The sequence below is a fragment of the Mesitornis unicolor genome, unplaced genomic scaffold (assembly GCF_000695765.1).
Source record: "Mesitornis unicolor isolate BGI_N332 unplaced genomic scaffold, ASM69576v1 scaffold3418, whole genome shotgun sequence".
NCBI classification, from domain to species: domain Eukaryota; kingdom Metazoa; phylum Chordata; class Aves; order Mesitornithiformes; family Mesitornithidae; genus Mesitornis; species Mesitornis unicolor.
Window position 1 is genome coordinate 72,892 of NW_010199650.1, and position 26,255 is coordinate 99,146.

Consider the following 26,255-nt stretch of genomic DNA (forward strand, 5'->3'; position numbering starts at 1 on the left):
TAAGCAAAATTAAATTGTCAGAATTGTTACATACAGTGAATAAATGAAGAACAGGGGAGAGGGCAGCACGGGGAAAAAAGGGCAAAACTCTCATTAAATTTGTAAAAATAAGTAAAAAAACTATTTATATAAAAACCAGAAAGCATGAGGTAAGAGTGCGTGGTAATGCTTTCCACAGGTTTGGCTTTGGACCGGTACTGGTTCATTGTCAAGAAGTTTAAAATCTGAACCACGCCAAGCTTCAAAGCGAATTACAGAATCCCACAAAATCTCCTCTTGGGTCCAGGCAAGACCAGAGCGGTGCCTCTTTGCGTGTTCCCTTCAGAGCATGGCAGCGTTATTAAACCGAGTGAGGGAAGGCTGGAGCAGAGGATTCCCAGCGCTCACAGGCAGGCTGGAAGCACAGCACACAAACCCAGCACGTTCTGCTGCCAGCACGTGTCAGCTGTGATGGCTGCCCTATGCATCTGCTGACCTCTGCTTTCTGTTGACTTGGGGGTCTGGTTGGGACTGCCAGCTGTAAGAGCTGAGCTGAGAAGTGCTGCCTTGCTGTTAATGCATTTGGTGCTAACTGCCGAGTAAAGGAGAGAGGATGGAGAAATATTAAGTTCAGAACAGCATCTTAAGGAAGTGTATCCTTCTTGTGCAAGAAATAGGGTTTTCAAACGACATCTGTCTCTCTTAAAATGTGTTTGACGTTTCAAAGCTCTTTCAGGATCCAACCATGAAATCCTAATGAAGATAACTCACAACACAGCAAATGGCAATCAAATGAGTGGCGTTTCCCCACAGATGAAACCCACACACGTGTGTGCCGCTCTGGCCCCAGTCAGATGGGCACGTACATAATGGGGTACGGCAGCACTTTTGAGAAGAGCAGCCATAAATGGGTAACTTCCATTGACCTGACCTGCTAACTTCTCCTCCATAATCACTTCAGTTCTCATTTTTAATACGTGAATTCCTGTTGGGTGGAGTTTAGTTCTGGGGTAGTTGGGATTAACTTTGGCCTCTTTTGTTGAAGGTTGATATTTAACTGATCTGGAAAGTACTGAAAGATGCTGGCCTAGATTGCCTCCAATTACTCCTCCACTCCTTTCCCCTCCTTCTCCCCTCCCATTTCTCTGTGAATTCCTTTTAATAACATTATTAAAACCTGGTAAGTTATTGCCACTTGTTCCCCATTAAAGTCAGCTGAGCGGTATTGATTTGTAACAAATGCAAGTGGATCCATTAAAGTCAACGTCGAACGTGGCTTGAGAAAAGCCTGCGGTTGTGAGGGTTTCAGAGCAGGTAGTGAGGCTTCCTTTCACCTTGTGAAGTGCAGAATACACAGATAATGCTTCACAAGTGACTTTCAGCAATTAATAGGACACAGCGATTTCTTTGCATATCCAAGGAGCTGTTCTATGCAGTTTGTTGATATATAAAAATAATTACTGATTTAATTCACACCTTGGAAAATGCAACATGAGCTAAGAAACTCTCCTCATCTTGGCTCTCAGAACTGTCTGGCATCTCGCAGAGCCTGACTGCCACTTCTAATTGCATGCTACACAGCAGATTTCACAGGCTTGAGAAATTGGGATTGCTGAGCTCGTTACGTGTGAGATGATGGGTGTATGTGCAAGAGGATGGGTGTATGTGCAAAATGATGGCTGTATGTGCAATCAGCAAACCGAATATCCTGCAGTTTGTCATCCTCGTTTGGTTTGGTGCAGTGGCACTTAACTCTAAGTCCAGAAAACAGCTTCTGATACTGCCCGGTGATGGTGCTGTAACCTCTCATTCCCTAGGCTGAGTTTTCACTGTCATTTGTTTATGTTCACGTTTAACTATCAGACTGGCATCCCAGGTGTGGGCAGAAGTGCAACATCTTCTGCAGATTTAATTGATGTGTTAAAATCACTGTTATTCAGAATGGCCTTTTCTGAGTGAAATGTTTTCTAAAACTGACCTTTTAATGTCACGTTCTATAGAAAATTATTCTCGTAATCTTACTGTCTGTTTAGCTGGCCCTACACATTTTGAACCCCGTGGTTAATTCAAATCAGATTTGGATGTCACACCTTCTTGGACATCAGTCAAGTGGCCAAGGCAGAAATCTGTAAGCTTCATTGCTTCTGGTGCTCAGGTATTGGAAACAATTGAGAGGAGCAGTTTAACAACCTTGGGTCATTGAAAACGCCACTTTTCTGTTCCAAATATGGATCTTGAGTTTTGAAATTAGTTTAAGAAAGATGTGCTTAAAATAACAACTTTTTTGGTTCAAGTAGTATAAAACCCATTTAAATATCAGAATCTTTAAATTCCTTTTCTAGGGATTACATTGGTGAATAAAAAAATGGCAATTTTTTTTTTTAATAGTGGGAATTTTAAAGAGAAATTCTGATAAAGCATCACTTGAACAGGTTTTCTTAAGGCCTCAGTAATCTGCTGATAGTGTGGATTTTAATGGTGCGAATTCATCAATCATTTCAAATCACTCAAAAGCAGGCCCAGTTTTGCCCACCTTAGTGTAGATTTCAGCAAATACAGCCAATGTTTTCAGAAGATGATGTATAACACACACTGCAGGTTGGAAAGATTACAGATGGCCCAGCATGACTGACTGCAGCTTTCCTGAGGAATTAAAATTAAGATTTAATCCCGGACAATTACCTTTGTGAACTTGTGCACAAGAGGAATGCTCAGAAATGCCAGAGGATGCTGCTGCTTTTCCTGAGCTGGGTGTATTTTGATTTGTGTGACCTGATGAAGTTTGACCTCTGACTGCATATTTGCGTTTTATTTACTCCTTATAGTGCTGTGCTTTGATTTGTCTAAAGAAATAATAATACATTCCTGAGGCTGTAGTGAATACCTTGATCTTTAGGCGTAGGTTTCTTACCTTTTGACTTTTGTCTGCATTTCTATAGTACTGAGGCACTCTACCCAGATTCTAAGAATGTGTCAGAATGTGTATGTGCACATATATGATAAATGTTATGATTTGTATAGGCACAAGGCCTGTGGGCTCAGGTCTTCTCTCCTGGCCTGCACATCTTTAATCAGATCAGCCTCTGAAAACATGGGGGTTTACGGTCGCGCCAACTCTAATTGCAAGCTAATCTGCTGCTCCTGCACCTTCAGTGCCTTTGGCTTTGTGCCTGATATTACCCTTAATAGTTTGTTAATACCAAATAATGCAAAAACATTGCTTCCTTAAGCACTTAATAGGATGTACTGTAATGGAGATGAATGATCTATAACGCTCTTTGCTTGTGTTTTAGGAAAATGAACTGAAGGATGCCGTGCAAGAAAAGAATCGCCTGAGCCTTCAGTATGCAAGTGTGTCCCACAAAGCACTGCAATATGACCAGGTAACTCCTGCATTCCCTTGGCACAGAAATCAGGCTGCAGAGTGGTTAAAAGTGGGTCGTAAACTCATTTCTTCTCATTAGTTTGCTTCTACTTGAGAACATAAAATATCCCCATTAAAAATAAATTACAAAAATTTGTTATGAACAATTGTTATTTTCAAGTGAAAAAATTAAGACACTTTGAAGAGGTACATCATGCCTCTGATGCACATTTCCTTACTGTTGTAAATTGGTATCAGGCTTTGGTTAAATGACTTCTTCCCTGATTCTGATGAGACTTGATTGAAAAATTCTCTTCTTTTTCTGGAAAACACTGATAGAAATAACTGCTGTCTGGTAGGATTTTTTTCCTTCCCTTCTGCATTTTTAATTCCTCAGTAAAATGTTGAAAAGCTGTTGTCCAGCAGCAACGTCCAAAACTCTGTGCAGCAGTTGGTATTTCCCCTGTAGCGTGGCACATGGCATAGCCTCAGCTATTCCAAGTCCTGATACACAAATGGTTTTAATAGAAAGCATTTTTCTTCCATTCTTTTTCGTGCCTGTAATGAGACAGAAAATGTCCTTGTGATTATATCTATGGCAAACACTGCGTGGCGTGACTCGTACGGGAGTAGGGGCTGATGTGCGCTATCTCGCTACATATGCATTCGGTGGAAGAAACATCGTGAACCAGCCGCTTTACAGGGCCACATTTAGCTAAAAATAAAACTCCAATCTGTGATTTCTACAGGGCTTAAGTGAGTTGCTCGGCAACCTCATTCATATCAGAAGAGCTGTAACTCACATGGGCTCTGATGAAAGCCCATCCTCAAAGCTTGCAGACCGGTGGTAGCTGCAAGCTTTGGTGTCTGTGACGTGCGTGTGTCGCAGAGTAGCCCACTGCCGAATTGCCAAACCAAAGGAGGTTTGGGTAAGTCCCTGAGACAATGAAAATCACTAAAAATCGGCAAGGCTATGCACGTACTCTACACTTGGTGTATAGCACCTCATATAGAAGCAGACCTGAAATTTCCTGTGGCAGAGGAAATTAGATTTGTTTTGTACAAAAAGGCAGTGTAATAATAGCTTATGGTAGGAGGAAGCCATGTGTATCATAGCATTACTTAATTGTATTCATCCACCTGTCGAGAATTTCCCCCCTCTTCTCTTTATTGCTGTTTACACGTTGCCTTTACTCTTTACTTCATGAGGTGGTGAAGGCTCAGTGTGTTGGTGACACTAAAAATGTCAGCCCTCCTACAGTCAGAAAGTGAAAAACAATGTGGTTAATAATACTTTATTATAGGTAATGTTTGTCTCTTACTATAGCGAAGAGCTTGTGATACACTGAAAAACCTAGTGAAAGCAATTTAAAATGTAAAGTTAAGATGTCAAACTTTGACACATTAGCCACTAAGTTAGTAATAAAATTATCTTTTACAGTGTCAGGATTTGTCATCCTCTGGCTGTTTGTTTCCTCAAATATATTAAATACTGTGAAAGGCACAATGCAACAGTTCTGGATGCCTGTGCTACTGATTGAATATCGCAGCTTCAGCAGGGTCAAAGACTTGCTTGAAGTGTACCCTCTCACTTTTAGTATGCAGTCTTTGCAGTATACCTTGAATGTATAACAGGTTTTCTGAGGGGATTACTTAGGTTTCTCTGGGGTTGTTTGAGGGTTTTATTGGGGTGTGGGGTTTTTGTTTCGGTTTTGGCTTTTTTTGACCACGTGCAGCAAGGTTAAAGGTAGGTTGTGCAGTTTAGATATGCTGTTCAGAAAATGTGAGACTAGACAGCTTTGGATGTGGAGGCTGGAGGAGAGTTCTGACAGTTTTGGCTTAACACTGAAGGGGAAAACCTGCCTAAAATGATTTATTCTTTCTCACCCTGGAGAGCTGGCCTGAAAAATAGGGCAACTTTATGCAAGCAAATAGGGCTGCAGGAATGTTTATGCATTGTTCTGTTACATACCGCTGATAAAACTACTGCTCATTTTTGCACAGTCTGGTTGCTGAAATTGGGCCCTAGAAAGAAGTAGGTGTGAGGCTGAATAACGTGTGGCCAGCAGATGGAGGGAGGTGATTCTGCCCCTCTGCTTTGCTCTGGTGAGACCTCACCTGGATGCTGCGTCCAGCTTTGGAGTCCCCAACACAAAAAGGACATTGAAGTGCTGGGGCAGGTCCAGAGGAGGGCCACAAAAACGATCAGAGGGATGAAGCACCTCTCTTATGAAGGCAGGCTGAGAGAGTTGGGGCTGTTCAGCCTGGAGAAGAGAAGATTCCGGCGAAACCTTATTGCATCCTTCCACCACCTGAAGGGGACCTACAGGAAAGCTGGGGAAGGATTTTTTACAAGGGCATGTAGCAATAGGTTGAGGTTCAATGGTTTGAAACTAGAGCAGGGTAGATTTAGATTAGACATGAGGAAGAAGTTCTTCACTATGAGGGTGGTAGATCACTGGCACAGGTTGCCCAGAGAGGTGGTGCAGGCCCCATCGCTGGAGATATTCAAGGCCAGGCTTGATGGGCTCTGAGCAACCTGGTCTGGTACCAATGTCCCTGCTCACTGCAGGGGTTGGTCTGGGTGACCTCTAAAGGTCCCTTCCAACCCCATAAATTCTATGATTCTGTTTTGGTTCTCTGCGTCAGAGAAACAGAGTTGCATCCCTGCAGTAGAGGACTTGTGAAAAGATTTTGTGTCCTCAGGAGTGCTATGACACTGAGCTCTGACTTGTTTTCCTGCTCATCTGAATATATATGGGCTAGGGTTTTGATGTAAAAATAGAATAGGCACTATATATTCCAAATTTATTTTCACATTACCTGAAATCATACCATTTTCGTGGTAGTTTCTGAATAATATTTTCTGAACAATGTCAGTTGTTTGAGAAACTGGAAGGTCAGTGAAGTCTGGAATTGAGGCAAATGGCGGGTTATAAGTAAATAAACCAAGTAAATAAACTGCTGGTTCGTTTTGGTGTACTGATTTTCAGTAACAGTTTCTGTTTAAGCGTTCAGGAAACCGAAGGCGCTGCAGCAGTATTCTGGCCTTCAGGACTGACTCAAATAAAGGTGCATTTAGTAGGTGTGAAGGTACGGGATAAGAAATAAATTGGTCGATGCACTGAAGAGAGAAACATCGCAGATCACAGTGTTCCCTGTTTCTGTAACGAAACTGGAACTGTTTATGATGAACTCTATTTAGGTCAACTGTTTTTGCCACTGGGAACATTGATGTTTGGATGTGCTCTGTGTGTAATTCAATTGCATGTATATCCCATATGTTCTTAAACAGCCCGCTCGGAGAGAGCGTTGCATTCACATTGAAGAACAAATGTTGTCCAAAAACAGCAAAAAAGCAGATGATAGACTCGTCAAATGTTATGCTGCCTTATGGGTTATGTAAATGTGTGTATGACAGCATTCCAAGTGAGACACAATTTTCAGAGGAGAAAGTCCTGGCAAGAATGCCCCGTAGAAATACCAAAAATTATCAGTGTGGCTGGAAGTAACGGGAGTCATTATGGGAAGGTGGTTGGTGGACTTGGTTGTGGTCTTTCCAACCTGCAAAATGAAAGTATACACAGGACTTAGTTCAGAAGCTGATCTGCCAAAAGAGAGCTAGAGAAATTATTGGAACCATTTGTGTATTCCCAAACTTTAACTAATTTAGGTGTGTGCTTTGATATCCTGAATGAAGAATCCTGAGGTGGGTAAAATACCTACAGCTCTACCTGTCTGCAAGTCACCTCTTTGCAAAATTACATTAGCAGCCTGGTGGATACCATTAGTTCTGACAACCCCTTTGCTGCCAGCAGGGAAGTAAGTTTTAGAAATTGCTTTGCAAAGGTGCTCAGTTGGTATCAGCTGTTGTAGAGACTGAGAAAACTGAAGCCTGAGGAGAATCGCCTTTTCTTGAAACTTGTTCAAAATATTGTGCTTCATCCACCCTCAGCAAACGAACTGAGAATCACAGACAATAACAAAGCTGCATCGTGGATGGTGATACCTCATTGATTCCCTTTTCCACTCTGTTATTCTTCAACAATACGCATTGACTGATCTGAGCAGTGAAATACAATAGAAAGGATGCAGGGAGTTAATAGATTCTGAACGTCCATTGTTTGATAGTTTCCTTAGTTATAAAGAAATAAGGGAGAAAGAAAAGTAAAATCCCAAGGTTGACAATAATTGCATCAGTTCTTGTGGAAAACATGATTTGTTCCATTTTCCTCTTTCTTTTTTCCAGTCCACTGAACTCTAAAGAGCCCTTTTACAAAGATGAATATGAGGGCTGGCTGCACCCATTTAGATTGGTTGGTCCACGGCAAAATTTGCAAGTTAACAAACTGGAGCCAGAAGGCAAACAGAAAGGCTGAATCAGTTTAGAAAATGTCCAGGAGATATCCATGTCAGAGATTGCTTCATGCCATTCGTGCTTTAAAAAACCCGAGTAATTATAGTAGTTAAATTTATAAAAATAAACCCAAACACGTACTTGTCACTTTCTTAACTGAAGCTGGAGGGAGACATGAGCGGCACCAAGACTAAAGCCTGTGCCTTATCCAGGTACTTGGGAGTGCTTTGCCTTTCCACCAGCACTGCTCACGCTGCTGCACCGTGTTGCAGTCACCAAAGATAAAACAGATGCTGCTTGGAGCACCACTTACCGAAAGTGTTATGGGTCTTTCTTTGGCTTTCTTACCTTCTTATCAACACCGCAGGGACATGGAAATAGTAGATGAACGTTTTGTATTTTTTTTACTCAGGTGTTTATCGCCAGTGAGTGTTCTTAATGTAAAAATTGCAGTTTGTGATAAGATACAAGCCATAATGATCCTATTATTATACATCAGTACAGGACATAAAGCCATAGAATTATCAGGGATAAGAAATCAAATTTTCAGCTGGTCTGAATTGAAGAAAGAACTTTTCCATGGCAAGATAAAGTAGTTTAATATAGTATTTTTATTTTCTATGTGTGTTTATGAAGTAGTCGCTATCACTGATGCTTCACAAAATCCTGTATAAAAAAGGCTTATAAAAAGTCATACTGATATGGTTAAGCTAGCACCAAGAAAATTAAAGTGGGAAATACTCAATGAGTATTTGATCCTTTAGAAACCTTCGGTATGCAAGTATTTTAAGGGATGGCAAGGGTTTTGTTGCAGAAGAATACCTCGTTTAGAATTGTGGAGACACTGTTTACAAATGTTAGCAAAGGCTGCTCATGTATATTTGAGTTTATTCCAAAGTCAATTTACACTAAAGAACAGTCCAGAAAAATGTGGGTCATATTTCTCTATATACATTAGATCTCTGTCTCTTTATATAGCACACCCATCTCTGATGCCTCTGAGATCCAGAGAAATTAGGAAGTGTTTGAATGCCATTTATTTTGTGCATTGTATAGTGTATTTATGTAACTTATGCAGAACTATGGTCTGGTTGCCAGGTTGTAGTCCTTGTTGAAAGAAAATGGGGTTTATGCATACATGTATATGAGACACACACGATCTCCTCAGTGAACATTCCCTCCCATTTGTTACTCTTCTTTCCTATTTTCTTTGAACTTTTTTCCGTTCTCCATTTTAACAGGCAGAAATGTTTGTGTCACGTGTAGTTTTCCCTTCCTGAATTAGCTGTTTGGGCAATAATCACATTTTGATTTTTCTAGGTAAAATCAGACTATGACCACCTTAGAGAAACCCTTCTCAGAGTGACCAAAGAACGAGATTTGGCTGTAAAGGGAAAACACCAGCTCCAAGCCAAGCTGGAGAACTTAGAGCAGGTCCTAAAGGTACGTATAAAGTCCAACAATCCAGACTTCTATTACTTGTTTAATAGTTTGGATGCTCATTCAGTGAGTCATAGAAGCATGGGGGGACTGAATGCCCCTGTTAGTTAGGTAAGAAGTATCACATACAGTAGACTGAGTGCCTACAAAGAATCCCAAACTATCAGAGGAGGGGCATCTTTAGAGATCCTTATCTGATACTCTATAAGTAATTGGATGCAGGTTTTTCACTATGCAGTTATCGGAGGTAAGTCAAGATGAGAAGAAGAGGATGAGAAGTGACTATGCTGATGAAGGAAATATGAATGCCTGCCAGGATATTTTACTTTTAAGAGGGCTCTGTTGGCCAGTCTGAGTTGAAGCCAAATATTATTGTGGCCTTGTGAAATAAGCTGTTGGTACCAGCTCGTATTGCATTTGCAGAGTGCATCCCATTGTCAGGACAGGGTTACAAACCCTGCTGTTGTTTTATTAGAGAGGTCTTACTTAGAAAGAATGATAGTGCCTGGTACATAAGCACCTTTCTTTTAACAAGCTTTTAGAGCATCTCAGTGCTTTGGTGTCCAGTCATACTTGCTCTCTAGATGCACAGTTGTGTTCATGTCATCAACTTGCTGCTTCCTTTTCAACTTGGAACAGTTCAGTAATGCATTTTGAATCCTAAGCATATTCTTCAGTAGAGGTTTCACTGTTTAGCTGATGATACTGTCCTGCTTCTGTTCTCTTGTTTATTGTGCTTAATGCCCTGGGACAAACTGGTTCTGCTGTTCACAAACAGCAGAATTCACCCGGTAAATCCAACAGAGATCTAGCTGAGATGATGGGGTACAGTAAGAGAAATATACAGCTGGAAAATTGAATCAGCTAAGAGATTATTACTTACCAGCTAATTCAAGTGGTCAATAATTAGTACATGTTGAAACAAAGTGTAAAGGAAGTTTTAGTGGTAGCAAGGAGACAGTGCTTTACTAGGAAACAGCCAAATATCCAGAGTTTCACTGATTAAATAAAGATGGAAGTCAGTAACTTGGTAAGCCAAACCTGGAAGCTGGATCAGAAGTAATGGAGAAGGGTGTGGAAGGTCCCTTTCAGACAATGACCTGGTGTCAGATGTGACGAGGTAAGAGGAGCTGGTGGAAGGAAGCGTATGATGTGGTAGGAACACACTCTGGTTTGAATGGGCCGTTGTTTCCAGGTTTTCTTAGTTGTGATGTGGAAAACTGCCACCAAAACTGCCTTGAAGAGGGTAAGCAACTAAGATTATGAAAAACAACAAGAAAAAACATGCAGTTACAGCTATTCACATCAGTGGAGGAACTGCACTGGTGAGGACTGCAGTGAGAATTCTTGAGAGAGAAAACCCTTGTAGACACTTGTCTGTACTTCAGCCCATTTAGAAAAATGAAGGATGTGTTCAGTTAGAGTGGAGCATCGATCCAGTGCTGAAACTTCCTTGACAGACTGCCAAAGAGCTGCTTATTTTTCATGTTCTCAAGCCCAAGATTTTTCTTTCTCAAACCACTGAATTGGCTGGTAAAGTGGGGACGGATGCCCTGAGAGTAGGAGAAGAGGAAAATGAAAATAAGTGCTCTGAGATCTTAAATTTTGAGCAAGACATTTATTTGCAGAATGTTTCATTAGTGCTAAGGAACTTCAGCCAATGCTTGTCATAAGTACAATCACTTATTTAAAATTGGATTTGTTGGTGATTTTGACTTGCATCAGACTCACTCTAAAAGGGGAAAAACAGAAATCTGGGCTTTTGGAGATGATTGTAGTAAATATCACTGTTCTGCTTCAGAGCTCCTTCAAAAGTTTTCAGTCACTGAAACAATAATTATCTGGTGGATACAGAGACTGAAAACCTGAGAACCTGTAGCTTGGCCCCAGTTTTCCAGTTAACTCCAACAGGTAAGTTTAGAGGGCAGGTCTTGTATCTGTACACTGGGAGGATACACTGGAATTTTTGCACCACACTTCTATCACACGCTTAGGCATCCTATCCTGACATGGAAAACATGAATCAATACTGAGACAAGGAGTGCCAGTTGCAGAACAGATCAGGTATTATACAAACCTTAGCTACCCAAGGTAAACTGATTGGAGACGTGCAGCCAGGTTGGCAAAACTATTTTCAGGCTTTTCATATTTGGTAATTCTCTCCCTTGGGCAGAGCCCTTCTGAGCTGCCAGAGTACCTTGAACAGACTGGAAGCCTTAAATCTCCTTTCCAGCATTAAACCCTGCCCAAGCAGATGCAGTTAATTGTGTATTTCATGTGTGTCTTCATATGCTTGGGAAATTGGTAGTTTGAAAAAATTGCTTGCAGCTTTCCAACCATTGGAAAGTTTTTGGAAATATTTAGCCTAGTTTCCTTGTCAAAAGAGAAATTCAGTTACACTTTCTGTTATCTCAGGATGTATCAACAAAGCAGAAAAGGGAAGAGGAAGAACTGCTGACTTCTGAGAATCTTCACAGTGCCTCGCACACAGCAGTTCTGATTTTCTGAAGTGTTCAGCCAGCTTTCCCCATTCACGGCACTGTAACGGTGCCCACCCATCTGCAAGCGCAGATGAGGAGTCCTTTGATCAGAGCACTTGGGTGAGAATTAAATTTGCTCCCCATTCAGCCTCATGCTTGAGTTCTGTCTCATAAACAAGACTGGAGTACTTGAAAGCTGTTTGAGTTTGTTCTAGCATGAACCAGTTGCATGTTTTAGAGCTGTGAAAGTCACTGTTATGGGACAGAATGGGTTTCTTTGGTTTCTTTGCAGCTGTAGGTAACGCAGTTCAACCACTGAAGCAAGGATGGGCTGTTCATTGTCAAATCCTTGTGCTGCCCATGAGGAAGCTGGAAAAACAAGAACTGTTTGAGCAGGCCCCTTAAGTGCTGTTTCAGAAATAGTTTATATTATACAGCTGTCTAGCTCTGTAGTTTGAAAGAAAACCGAGATATCCACGATATCCCCAGTTGATTCTCTGCTGCGCAGCAGGATTCTTGCCTTTGATCTGAAAGATAGACTGAAAAGGTCCCTGCTTCACTGAAGGATAGAGCATTATTTGCAGATTGTTTTGAAATACAAAGTCCTTACTGTGATTTTTTCCTGTGCTCTTTTAGATGTGCTTTCTGATGTTAGAGTAACACTATTAAGACCTCTCGAAAGGGTGCAAAAAGGGAAGTGCAAATTTACGTGTTTAGCAAGTTCTAACCAGCAAGAGCATGGGCACAGGGATTGCCACCACCTACACCAACCCTTGTGGAAGTTGGTCCATAAGGAAGGTGCAGAAAGATTCAGCAGCTCAGAGCTTTCTCCCTGCTGTTCCTCAGGGGTCTCTGCAGTCCCCCTCACTGCCCTGACCTGTTCCCCTCAGGCTTGAAGAAGAAATAGGAGGTGCAGAACAGATTTGCAGACAGAACCAGTTTGTGAGCAGAGTGGGAGGGGAGGAATTGCTTCTGATTTGGGGGAGATTTAATGGCTGTGCCAGGGGAGGGACAGATGCTGGAGTGAAGAGATCCTTGCTGCTTTAAATACAAGTGAGGATGATACTAAAACGACTGAGAGACACTTTTGGGTTAACACGGATGGCCAAATGGTCTTTTCTGACATTAAAATCTGTGAACTGTAGATCATTAAATACATATTTTAGGAAACAGAGAAATTAAAAGCTGGGGAGAATCTCAGATCATGTATCACAATCTGTTTCTTCATTGCATCCTATAGATTCACTGTATGGTCACAGTATTAATTATTTATTGATCTCTGCAAAGAACTAGAAATGTCCTGTAGTAGCTTTTGTAAAAGTGGTAAGAATTTAACAGCATCCAAATATGCTGTACTGGTACTAAATCTCGAGAGAGTTGAGGGAGGCTTTTGGGGTTTTTTTCTGATAATTAAAGGTTTTAATTAAAGGTTTGAGAATCACTTGACTGCGTCACCATTTCTTGAATGTAGGAAAAACGCTGGTGCTCCACTGGTGTCAAGTTTTACATAAGACTTGATGGAAGCTGCTGAGCTCAATAAATGTGGCTTCATGGTAATTTAAATCATGAGTAATACACGTTAGCAAGACAGGTTATGTTCATTCAGATGAGATGAGAACTGGAACCATTATTTTTGGTCTTTGAGTACTGATAATAGATATTATCCATTAACAGATCTCTTTAACTTTTGTCCAACATGCACAGTTCAGAAATGTCTACAGTCAAAATACTGACTCCTTGCAGAGCTGCTAGAAAACAAGCCACAGTTGAGGGTCAAAACTGATGAATTGGAAAAATATTTGATGATTTTTTGTTGCTTTTAAGCAACACATCAAATGAAAATAAATAAACCCCAAGCAGAGGCCAAATGGAGCATTGGAGACATTTCTGCTTCCTTTGCAAACACTTCCAGATTGAGAGAAGTCAGCCTGTGCTGTCCCTATTTGTTCTGAGTAACACACAGCAGAGAATATCAGCTCATTAAAGGTTAGCAATGTGCTTAATAACATTTCCTCTTGCTCACAGCAAGGGGTATTTTGGCCTGTTCTCAATTGCAGCCATGGATTTCTCTTTCCAAGTGGTGATTCCTAATAGGTTTGTGTGAAATAACTCCTGGTGCTGCAGATAAGACACGATGCCTCTGCTCCGAGAGTATTGTGGGAATAATAAGTAATTTGGAAAATAAAAATCTTTAATACCAGTTTCACCAGAGAAGAGATCAGAATCTATAGAGAGATCTTTCTTAACTCCCATTTATTAGCAGGGCGTTTGAAAGTTATGATGATAGTGGGAGAATAATATTAACCTGTAATGAAAAAGATTTCAATCTGCAAAGGATATCTTGACACTGTTCAGCTTGTGCTCCTCCCGAGAACCTTTCTCATATTGCTTTGAATGATTAGTAGCAACTGGCCTTTGAAAGTTGGGTTTGAGTACTGTGTGGTCATTTTTGTCCCAAACCCACCCGTGTCACTTTTCCTCTGGCTAATTTGCTATAATAACGGGCAGAGATTAGCAAAGGCAAACTATTTCTTTTGGGTCGTCGTTTGCAAACCAAATCACAAACCCATATCCCAGATAAAGAGGCTTTTACGGAATAGTCAAGTTGTTGGTTTTTTTTCAAGCTTTAATTTTTTAGCACAGTACCACATCCAAATGTGTGCCTGATGGATAAACTGGGTACTGTTCACTGGTGCATCACACAGGCCACATTACTGGCAATGACGGAGTCATATCTTCTAAAAAAGATCGCTGTCAAAACGCCCGAATTTAGCAGTGGCAATATGCCCCTGAGTACCAAATGAAAATCCTAACCAGTTTCCTGCTTGCCTATCAGTGATACCAGAGAGCTTTTATGTTGAGATGAACGTCAGCGTGCCTGGGAATGGCAGCCCGTCTGGCTGCAGGTGGACTGTACTGAAGTCTCCTGTTTTCCTGCTTCCTTTGAACAGCATATGCGAGAGGCTGCTGAACGGCGGCAACAGCTGGAGTTGGAGCATGAGCAAGCCTTGGCTGTTCTCAACGCCAAACAGCAGGAAATTGAACTCCTGCAGAAGGTAAGTGGAGCAGGGGAACGTCAGGTGAAACGGCAAATTGCGGTGACAGAGCACAGGTCCTGAAACAGATGTGGTTTAAAGGAACTTAGACCTCACGCACCAAACCAGTTCCTGCTCTGGGCACTTCTGCATGATTGCTGATGCAGTTGTAACAAGTGGGTGTTTACTGTTGGATTTACATGACTGCACTAATTGATTTATAAATGTTTATGCTAGTGAAGGTTAACTTGGCCAGTATATGTAAGTCCTCTCATTTCCCCACAGGGAGAAAAGGGATACAAAGATATGTATTTCCCTTGCATTTCCATATTTCCATTGCCTCCCTCTATATTTGGCTCAGGAATTTTTGTGCATTTCTGCAATGTCAAGAAGGAATCCAGCCTTAATTTCATGTTAATCGGAATATGGGGATGCACCGTTCCTTGTCAGTTTGCTGGAACAGCCAATCATTCTCACTGATGTATAAATGTTTTGTTAGGATTTCTTTGGTTTCCTCTTCCAGACCCTGGCAATTCTTACTACCTTTCCCCACTAAATTAGATTAAAGTAAGTCCTTGTCAAGGTACCAACACATCACAGTTGATCTTTGTCATAACCTGAACCATTGTTCAAGTACCTCTTCCAAACTCCTTCTCTAATTCACAAATCACATTAAGACTTCTTTTTTCACACTTCTCAGTATTCATTATGATATTAAAAACATGGTACTGGGTTTCAGTCTTAACAATATCACTTCAAACTGCAATTGTCTCGATACTAATGTTGATTTTTCCAATTGCTTGACTAGATCAAAACACAGAAATAATAATAATAACGCTAATGATAATTTGGTGGAGAATTGGCATGGAGGGACATTCTCAGCAGAATAAAAAGATGTACCTAAATATAGTTTGCTTGAAATAGAAAGCTCCCCTTGACCAAACGAAATCTTCCAGTTAATTTTCTGTCAGCTTTTTGCAATTAATCCATTTAGGCATGTTTCAAAATGCCATTTCTAGTTATACTCAGTTATTATTTGAACTTCCACGTAAATTTTTATCTTAAATTTCTTGGCAAAGGAAAGCAATAAAAGAAAGGTACAGCTTTCCTTCTTACTATTTTTTGTTACATTCTCCTAATAAATCCATATTACACGGGTCTTTTTGTTACAGATTGGCAACAGGAAACAAATGCTGTAATACTGTTTTCTCCTGTCATTTTTGCTAAGCTATAGCGTGATAGATTTCAAGTAAAATGAGGTCGTATTGCATTTGTTATTCTGCTCAATGTAACTAACTCAGCATCTGTAGCCAGTGATTAAATTCCTGGACCTGAAGTAGCCTGGAATACGAGATCATTTGTGTTAAAAATTATTATTTAATAATCATTTACCACTAAGTCCCACTAGAATTTCAGCTTAGAATTCCTATACTGCAATCCACCATGACCATTTATCTGTGCATTACTTATTAGAAGCATTTAAGAGATAATTCATTCTTCTTCCTGGCTTCATTCCTTAGCCTGAGATGTTCCTCCCAGGACTCCCTCACTTCCTTAGTGACTGCAATACCTTGCTCCCATCATGACCAGGAATTGCTGGCTCACATTTCATGCAGAGCTGACCTCCCAGTGTACCTAGTACATGTGTGTTAAATCCTTTCTTCCTTCTTCTTCTTAGAGTCATCTCATTGCTTGAAAAAATACCAAGAAATGAAAGTAGTAATTCTAGCAGTAACAGGATGACATTTCACAGCCTATCTTATTACTGTCATAAAGTTGCTGACGAACCACACAAAAGTTCAATTTTAAAACCAAAGCAAGTTACTGGTACAGTCTGGTGCATTTCCTGTCACATTTTGATGTTATAAATCAAAATTCATTGTGTTTTTAATATGTGTACAGACTGATCAGTTTTTCAGCCTAAAAGGAAGAATACGATATTCTTCAAGGTTTCGTGTTGATAGGGAATCAGACGGCCCTTTTCTCCAAGAAAGACTGCTTGACAGATGTCAAGGAGAGATAGCTATTGATGCAGGTTTTCTACTCATCTATCAAGAAATCATATTCTGGGTGGATTTTATTAAACCCGTAATGATGGATAACACAAGGCTTTCTATTACCTGTCATACGTTTGCTAACGCTCGTGGAGCCAATATTTTATCAGGTGCTAGCAGTAAGAGTTATTACTGTAGTACAGGAAGAAATACAACGGTGCTTGCAGGACCAGAGGAGCTTTATTACCATCCACGACAGTGAAGTATATTTGGGTATATGGTTTTGGTTGTGACTTTATGGCCTGACCCAGCTTCCATTGAAACCAGTAAGGGAGCAGGGTAGGAAAATGAAGTTAGCATAGCTGTGTCAGTGTCCATCGTGGGAGGATCTGGCCCATTAAATTACAGAGTGTGGGGGGTGTTGCCCCCTGGGTTTTAGCACTTTTATCGGATGAGGATTGTGCAGAATGTGGTCTTCGGGGTACAGTAATGAGGAGCTAAGAGGCAAAGTTGGTGCGTGACAATACTCCCAGCCTGATACAATGATTAACAGAAAGTTTTACCTATCTTGGGCAAGCTTCAGTAAAGAAAGCAGTGAGAACTTAAATGAAAATAAAGTAAGGATAACACAGATTTATTGAATGCAGGGGGTTTTTTGTTTTTAAGGTTTAGAGTTTTCCTGACCAACATTTGATAAAAGAATTTCTAAGCTACATAAAATACACTTTCCTGCTCTTAGTGATTCCCTCTTCTCTTTGACTCAGTTGACTGGACCCTAAATGTTGCACTCCTGTTTAGTGTTTCTTGTGTTTGCCTTGAAGTGTTTTGTGAACTGTTTACTTAGATGATAAATACCGTTACTGCCTGTAATTCTGTGATGTTTCCTCTTTGCTAGTACGACAGGTTTCTACACAATGAACCTCTTGCATTGTATAGTAACAAGCTCATTTTCCAGTTTTAATTCAGAGGGTTTCAGAGAGCCCTCTGACGTGTTCTTGCAGTGTGTTGAGCTCTTCTCGCTCCAACAAACTACCCGTGTGTCACTGAGATTCAGTCTCCTAAAAATAAGCAGTTATTTCAGTGGCTTGGATCCAAAGTAATATTGATGGAGCCACCCCCTCAAGACTGTAATTGGCTTTGGATTTGAGTATAGAGTATGCCACACTGTGGTTAGAGCATACTATATGTAGCAAGACTAATTGATCTCTGTCTCCCCTCTCTCCCCTTTCTCCCCTCTTTTCCCTCTTTATTCTAAAACCAAGGCTCAGGTTGAAGCTAAGAAGGAACATGAAGGAGCAGTTCAGTTGCTAGAGGTAAGACAATATCCTTTATGTTACCTTTGCTTGTGGAGGTTCCGTTCTGAATGTGATAACTTGACATTATCATCACTTTTGAAAGTTTCAGGTAATATGTAGGCATCCAAGTTGTGTGTCCCTCAATTCCTCTTTGCATAGAATGGAAATTTTAGTAACCTTTTTTGGTAAAATACTGTCAAGTACATAGAAAGGAAGTGATTTCTTGTAAGAATTATCGTTTAGGCTGGAAATATAGCTGAAAATAGCAATCAATTACCTAGGTTCCTAATTAAATACTGTCTAGTAAACATAAAGCAGCATGCTCAAGAGCCAGAATTTTCACACCTAATGAAATAATTTGGATACTTCGAAAAACCTTCAAAGGACATGGCAGAGAGAGGACACTTCATTCTTTTTATGGGAAAACCAGATCTTTTCAAGGTAGCCTGAACTGGGCTTTTGAAAATCAAGGGCATCAGAAACATGCTCATTTTTAAATGAGAAATATAGAACAATTCTGTTTGGAAGGGCCTCCTGGCTATGTGCTCCAACTCCCTGCTCAAAGAAAGGCCTTCTCTAAAATTACTGTGTGCTGCTCAAGGCTTTCCCCAGTCAATTTTTAATTTTTTAAAATTTTAAACAGGGCAGCCTGTTTCAGTCTTTGGGCACTTTAATGATGAAGAATATTATTCTTCTATCCTGCCAGAATTTTTTTCTGGATGCTACCTGTGTCCATTGCCTCTAATCCTGTTGCTGCATTCACCAGCCAGGGCCTTTCTTAGCGTTTCTCAACTACACTGCCATGTTGTTAGAATTTGCCAGTGGGTAAACAGTGTTAGATAAGTTAAGTTTTAAGAGCAGATTCAGATGACCTGATTTACTAAGTTTCAAGACACTAAATACCTGCATATACTGACATCATCCATATAGGCAACATCATCCATGAAGATACATCCAAAAAATCTTACAGTTATGACCTTGGCATGGGGCATTTCTTCTAAATTCATTCACTAGTAGTTGTTTATGGACTTTGCATCATATTTCAAGCTTTCCTTCAAGTCTTTAATCTTAAAGAAAAACCTAGTCATTTAGTCTGCTGTACCCAAGGATACAGAATTGCTTGTGTCTTGTATGGAAGTGATGTGAGGAATAACAACAAATTCTCACTGCCATTCAAAAACCGTGAGCTTTGATGTCAGTTTTAGTTGGAATAGGGCAAGGTTTGCAAAACCTCTTTGTCTTAGGCTTAATTGAAATTTTAAGTGATTTTAAGCTGGGACTCATAATAATGGAACCTCTGTAATGGTTACAAACTGTTGTGGTTAAATTGCACATGAAAATGCAAAATATCAAAGGAGAATTGAAATAAATAAAGACACCTAGATATCTGGCTGGTGCTGTCAAAACCTTTTACCCCCTGTTCCGAAATGCAGGCTGACCCACAATGCCATGCAAGATAGGACAAATGACAACACCACGGAGCAGAAATTCAGACTCCTGTAAGGTTCCTAAAGCAAACAGTTCCTCCCTAGCTTTTCCAAACTCTGCTCAACAGAGTCTTTAAGTTCATACCATATTATTTCATGTACCTGGGTAAGGTAAAGAGTCAGACAATGTAGATGCAGAAGTAACGACATCCAGGTTTCCTTTGGGGTTTTTTTGTTCTTTATTTTTTCATGCAGAATTGGTTTTAGCTGATGATTGCCAAACTAGTTTTTCTGTCTGAGGAAAAGGCATTAAATAGTTATTAAATCTTAATATACTGTACATGTCATAAAGAACTTGTGGTACCATAGATTAATGATAGCAAGTGCGTTGTCGATGTTTCACTTAGGAATCTGTTTGTAGCAGAAGGTAATTTCTGGTCTTTTTACCTTCTCACAGTAGTTCTTCTGTCTGTGCACTTACTGCCCATGCACTGATGGAAGGTGGTTTTCCTGGTGCATTGATCATCTTTAAAAAGTAATATTAAAATGGTTTAAATCTATAAAAGTTAATATTCCCACAGAAAGTGTTTTACTCATATGCTTTCATTATTATCATGTATATTAAGTTTGTTCCTCCTTTAAGAACATAAGATTAACTTATTTAATGCCTGGTGGAAAGTATACGATGCAGAAAAACTTAAGTAGAAGCAAAGCAGGCAAGTGATTTTTTAACCCCCCCAGCTAATCAGAATTCCCATTTAACTGATTTGTCTGCGACCTCTGATTTGCGTAACCGCATCAAGGTTTCCCAAGCTTTTGCTTTTTATTGCTATAAGCTCATTAATTTTTAGCATTTTATTTAATCTGCCTTTTGCAATTTAAGACCAGCAGTGATATTGATTTCTGAAGCGTTCAATAGCGTGGTTTATGTTAATGCATGTTTTTACCCGTGTTAACTGTTCTAATATATTTTGCTTTGAAATGTAAAACAAAGTGTTCAAAACTGGTTTTATTTCTTTATTTCACATCTCTCTGTTTACTGTGTCTTGTTTGGAATTTATTGCTTTGCACTTCATCCAGAACACCTTGGACAGCATGCAGGTATTTTAGGGCATAAATTCTCCTTTCCCTGTCCTGACTCCTGCACTTTTCCCTTTAAAACGAGTCCGATAGTCCTGCCTAACCTTGCATGGGTTGTGTGCTAGAACCATTGTTATGCAAGCATGCTTGGCATTTGTTGGCCTAACACCAAATCAACAAAATCCTTTTCTTTTTCCTGATACAAGAGATTGATCTTCAAATATGGCATGATTTAATGACAACTCAGATACTGTTTTGGAAAGTGAATTTCTTAAGAGCATGCCCAGTAAGAATGGTTTGGTAGTTTATTCGAGATTGCGGCTTTCTGACTGTGTGGATTTTGTCTGAATTCAGATTGCTTCTTTATTAATACGGAGATAATTTTCTGTGGTGATTTCACCCGAGGTTGATTTATTGAGGCACCTACTGAAAGCCATTGCTGCTACGTAAACAATTAAACTATGAGATGGTATCTCTGTAGCAGAATATATGAGCTAATTACTTCTCTGAATTCAAGCCTGTCCACCTGGAAAGTTGCTTATCATCTTACCTGTCTTGTGCCAACAGTATCTGTCTTGTAATGGATGAAGTCTGCTTCACTTTCAATTTAAGAAGCTGTATAAGTTTTAGCAATAGCACAACGCGTTGTATGAGAAACGTGGCCAGTCCTCAGTGAAACACATTCAGTGTGGCCTGCAGCAGAGGATGTCTCTTCATGCAACCACCACGTTAGGCAGATCCAGCTCTAGGGAGATCTGTTAGGCTCAGCACTTCTGTGCCATCAATACCAGGAGAGGCTGCATGGGCAGGACCATGGCACAGAATAAAACTTCAGTGCATTCGAGAGTGCAAGCACACGCCTCGCTCTGCAGTGACAGACATACAGACATACATACATATGTACAGACAGATGTGGGCTTTCTCCAGCGAAGTGAGCCTGGCTGGATACAGTCAACCACACACCTGCCTGGTCAAGAAACCAAGATGGGGATGGGGATGCCTCCTGTTAGAACTATTGTGGATTTTCTTTATGTATTCCCAGCTTTCTGCTCACTTCTAACTCATAACCATGATTAAAGCAGTAAGGGCAGTTTTCTTCCAGGCTTCATACTGTTGTGGGAGAACAACTTGCAAATGAAGAGTCTGGATACTCAAAAGGAAGGTCGAAGAAGGCATATCCTGAGACACAAATAAGTTTGAGATTAATAAGTGATAATACATTAAATGAATATTTTTATCAAGAATATTTTTAAAGGCAGACTTGGCATCTTGTTGAGTTTTGATGATGTCTTTATTTTTTGTTTTATGCTAGAGTTTCCATAACTGCATGTGGAGAGGTCAGTATATATTCTTAGACAGTTGAATAGCCCATCCTTAAACTTTCCATTGGAAAGAGGGGATCTAAAAACCACTTTACTACTTTGTTTATTTAAAGTTCTTCTAAAGTTGTACATGGACGCCTTAATCATGCAGAAAAGTAACGAGTAACAAAGGCTCACGTTGCAGTTGTTCAAAACCACAGTGAAAAGATGAAAGACAGAACACAAAAATCAAAGCATTTGATGTTTGTGTAAAACTCCCAGAGTGTCTCTGTATTGTATTGTTTTCTGTTTCCTAGTCAGATAAACACTCTGGGACTTCTTTGGCAGAACTACATTAATTTGTGTTTTATGAATACAAAGAAATTATATCCTCAAAATTCACTGTAGCTTTAGAAATGCATTGGTTACCCAAAAAAAAGATCAAACAGAACCACCTTCTGTAGTAGGAAATTTGGATTTTTGTGTTCTTCTGGGAACTGTAAGTTCTTTGTCTGAGTTGAGCTGTGCCAAGATCTTTCTACAGGTGGTATGTAATGTACGTCATGTTCTTGCTACGTAATATGTGCAGGTTTTGGTATATGAACCAAGAACATTTTTCTCTTTCAAGAAAAAGAAACCTTCAGTACAGCCAAGTGAATTTAATTGAGATCCAGACTTCTGTTGTTAGTACAGTTATTTAACCAGGCAAGTACTAGGAAGAGGTTTTTAATGAAGGGAAGTAATGTTTTCTCATCATAAAGCATCAGATTAAGGTGGAATGCATTAGCTTTTCATAGAAGGAGCCTATAACTGCCTCTGCTGAGCTACGTCTGCTTGCAGCGGTTGGGTCACAGCACGAGACACGAGTGGTCCCTAGGCCCCAAGCAGCAGCCTTCCTCTGGCACAAACCCAGCGTGCAGACCAACTGTTTGCCCCTGTGTAAAAGTCAGACCTCCCAAAAGAAATTCGCTGGAGCTTTGCTGATTTTTCCATCTGAACCAGGTGTTAGTGTGCTCTTTCCTAACTCTCTGGGCACTCTAGAGTTGTATTTTTTCTCTTCAGGAACATGTGATAGTGTATGCAAACAGACATACGGGGTGTTTAGAAACGCAGATTAAAATTTAAATGCATTGTATTGGAAATATTCTTATATCCTTAATTTAGCCCGTACAGTGAATGTGCAGATTTGGATTAAAGGGGTTTTTTTGATGCTTTAGTGTCCCCGTGCCACTCATACATTTTTTTAGTTAAAGTTGTAGAGGGAACCCTGGATTCCCATGCAGTTTGTCATTTCTTTCAGCCAGAGAATCTTGCCTTTCCATCACCTCGTCCATTTTGTCACACCAGGAGTTCATCAATTGTAGGTAGGCAAATGTCCCTACTCAGCTCAGAAGCTCATCTTTGGAGCGCTGTTTTGTTAAAGCCTGATACCTCAAACTCAAAATAAATACGTTTGCGAACAATGACATTTTGGTACTTCTCACAAGCTTCCAACCAGTCCTCTCCTGGCTGGTGTCTGGGTTACGTCTGTGTGGTTTGGCACCCACAGTGAGGAGCGTTATTTTTGAAAGGCAATTAAGGCAGTAAATACACCTACATTCTGCATGAGCCACGGTGAGGTTTTTTGGTGGTGTTTTTTAATACATCACTGTTTCTCTAACAACTCAAGACACTTCAACCTAACAGCCAAGGATGGGCAAACCTCAGAAATACGCCAGAGTTTCAGAAGAGGTTGCACAGAAGTGGCATTCAGAGGTGTGTACAAGTCACAGAGCGGTAGGATCTGTTTGCAGGTGTTCTCAGCAGTGATTTTTTTAGCACTGCCAAAAATTACAATGAGGAACTTCCACTTGGGAAATTGGGGATGAAAGGAGGACTTACCTCAGTATTACAGGTCTACTGAAAAGTTTCTTTCTAAATATGGGTGAGCATTTAGGGGCAGAAAAGTGTGATTGCGGGTCTGTTTATCCCAAGCAGTTTGCCTATCCTGGCTCCCTGGTACTTAGAAAAACCTGGCACAGCCATAGCTCACTCTGGGCTCAGTCAAATGTCTGTGTTGTGTCTTGCTCGTGCAGGCCAAGGTCCGGGAGCTGGAGGAGAAATGCCGGACGCAGAGCGAGCAGTTTAACCTCTTGTCCAGAGAACTGGAGAGGTTTCGGCAGCAAGCAGGAAAGATTGATCTCCTGAGCAGCAACTCGGTGGCATCCTCAGATATCCCTGGTTCTCCCGGTAAATCTCTGTCCCAGTTAATGAATGGAATAGCCACTTCTATAGGCAAAGGTAAGGACCAGCATTCTGTTTGTAGGGACCTGTTCTGCCCTGTAGGTTTTACGATGCGACTCAATGATGTAAATAGAGTTTGGTTGTACAAATGGAGGACAGAATTCACTCCTGCTCCTGTTTGGTGACTTGTTTAAATTTCAGCGTCTCTCTTAAGTCTTCATTGAGGTTGTTCCAGTTGTATTCAGGCACCACTGTGAGCAGAATTTCCCCAAATTGTCGTTGGGTGTAGTGATGAGGAACCTGTTCGGTGTTAAAATCCATCTTCCTTATCTAAATATCTACCTCTGCTGGAAGAAGAAAGACTGCATGCACAGGCTTTGCTGTAAAACCTGCGCTGTTTCCGGGACAGGAGGTGGTTTGCTACCTTGCTGAAGTAGCAGTTCATGGGGAAAGCAAGCATAGAGACCCCCACACTGCAGTAGCCTTTACATAGAAGAAACTTGCAAATAGAGTTGGGTAGAAAATGGGAAAACCTCATGGGATGTTTTGACAAACATGAAAAGGTTTTTGGCTTAGTTGCATTTGTTCAACAGAAAATATGCACTTCTCTGTAAAAACTTGCAAGTAAAACATTAAAAAGAGGTCAAAGGAAGCAAACGCTGTCTACAAAAAGACAAATTCTGTCACAAAACTCTTTTGGTTGGAAAGGAGTTTCACAGGATGTATTTTAATAGACCTGAATAGGGGCAGTATCTGCAGCTGCTTACTGTACAAGGTATGCAAATGTGCTTTTAAATTTTTAACTGTTTAAAGTAGCATTTGCACATGTAACTGCCAAGTGTTTTAGAAACAGAAAAGTCACAGCAAAGATATTGTTGATTTGAGTTTTAGAAGAAACGAAGAATGTAAAACAAACGTAGTTTACATCTTTACTGGTGCTCTTACACTTGCAGTGCCCAGCATCTTCACACAGTGTGTGTTTTTCCAAGATCTGTGTTGAACTTTTGCCAGGTCATCTCCTGTTGCCAGAGGCAACTGCTCCTCCTAAGTACACAACTTTGTTACTGATTCATTATTCATAAGAAGATTGAAAAGATCAAGGCAAGAGGTTACCTGAGGACACTTGAAAATAGCTTCATGCAAATCGCACGCTAGATTGTGTATTATAACTGTGTTGTGATCAAGGCCGAGGGGTCACCAGCTCCGTGTCACCCGTGCTAGAACGACTTCAACTGCTTGACCTGCAAAGGAGCACTTGTCGGGTAATTCCCATTACTTACAAATTCCCCCAAAGTTGTTTTAAAATGAGTCTGAAGAACTGGAAATATGAAATAGCCTTGACTTCTCATTTTAATTTCATCTTCCTAAGCTTCTAGAAAAATTCCGAGGCATAGGGCTTAGAAATCACAAATCATTTCCCTATGGGTACAGATGAGCAGTTATTTTCAGTGAAGGATGCTAAACTCAATGTGAAACCAAGTCAAAAGGAACCAAGGTGACATCCTTCTTTCATTTCACTCCAGTAATTTTGTACTTTGTATGCTTCAGGTTTTTGAACACCAAATTTGAGCTGTTTGCAGTCTTGCCCGCTGTGCTGTATATGGGTTTACAGGCTTTTCTGGAGCTGCAAGTCTTACCTAAGTGGATATTAAAGTGCACTACATGGAGAATTCAGAAGGCATTACCTGATAGCCGTACAAATTTAGTAGAATTTTCCTTCATACCAACAGGATTAGCTCCTCATGTCTCTAAGGACAGGATTTTCAAAACAACAATTAATTTTAAAGGCAAGGTAATTAGGTATTGAAATTTCCTTTATGCAGCTGGTGGAGGTCCAGTCTGTATCTCTGCAATTGACCTCAATAGGCTCCAATCCTCAAAGAAAAATCAAATGAACTTTTTCAGGTACTCAGCCAAGTCCTCCAAACTAATTTATATTTATTCTTGAAATGCAAATGGAAAGAGCTTTTAAAAAACCTCCCAAATATAACAGACAGAAACCTTTCAGGAACTCCTTGACTAAACCCACAGAAAACACAGCTAGGTCTGCACTGAGTCATTGAAGGGCCTTGCTCTGCAAACCTTTTCTCATAACCTCTTGATTTTCATGTGACTTAAAACCCAGGGCCTGCAGCACTGCTGTATCAACACCAGAAATCTTTGGCTAATGCTCATTCTCAGTATGAATTCACTGATAATAAAGTCATGTTTAAGCAAGTGGGCAGCATTTCTAATTATTGAAACCACCCATTTCACAATAATGATGGCAATGCTGCAGCA

The 26,255-nt window shown here is 40.4% G+C and overlaps 1 protein-coding gene across 3 annotated transcripts in view; it reads left to right on the forward strand.

The window, feature by feature from the left end:
* RIMBP2 (RIMS binding protein 2) overlaps nt 1–26,255 on the forward strand; it is a 131,453-nt gene that overhangs the window by 70,474 nt on the left and 34,724 nt on the right. The window contains exons 2-6 of one of the 3 annotated variants that reach the window (XM_010189501.1): nt 3,273–3,362; nt 9,021–9,143; nt 14,572–14,676; nt 17,912–17,962; nt 23,828–24,032. In XM_010189501.1, the coding sequence (XP_010187803.1) occupies nt 14,575–14,676; nt 17,912–17,962; nt 23,828–24,032 (358 nt within the window). In that variant the 5' untranslated portion in view covers nt 3,273–3,362; nt 9,021–9,143; nt 14,572–14,574. Of the gene's footprint in view, nt 1–3,272; nt 3,363–9,020; nt 9,144–14,571; nt 14,677–17,911; nt 17,963–23,827; nt 24,033–26,255 lie in introns of those variants that run through there. The other 2 variants (XM_010189502.1, XM_010189503.1) reach the window with 2 other exon arrangements.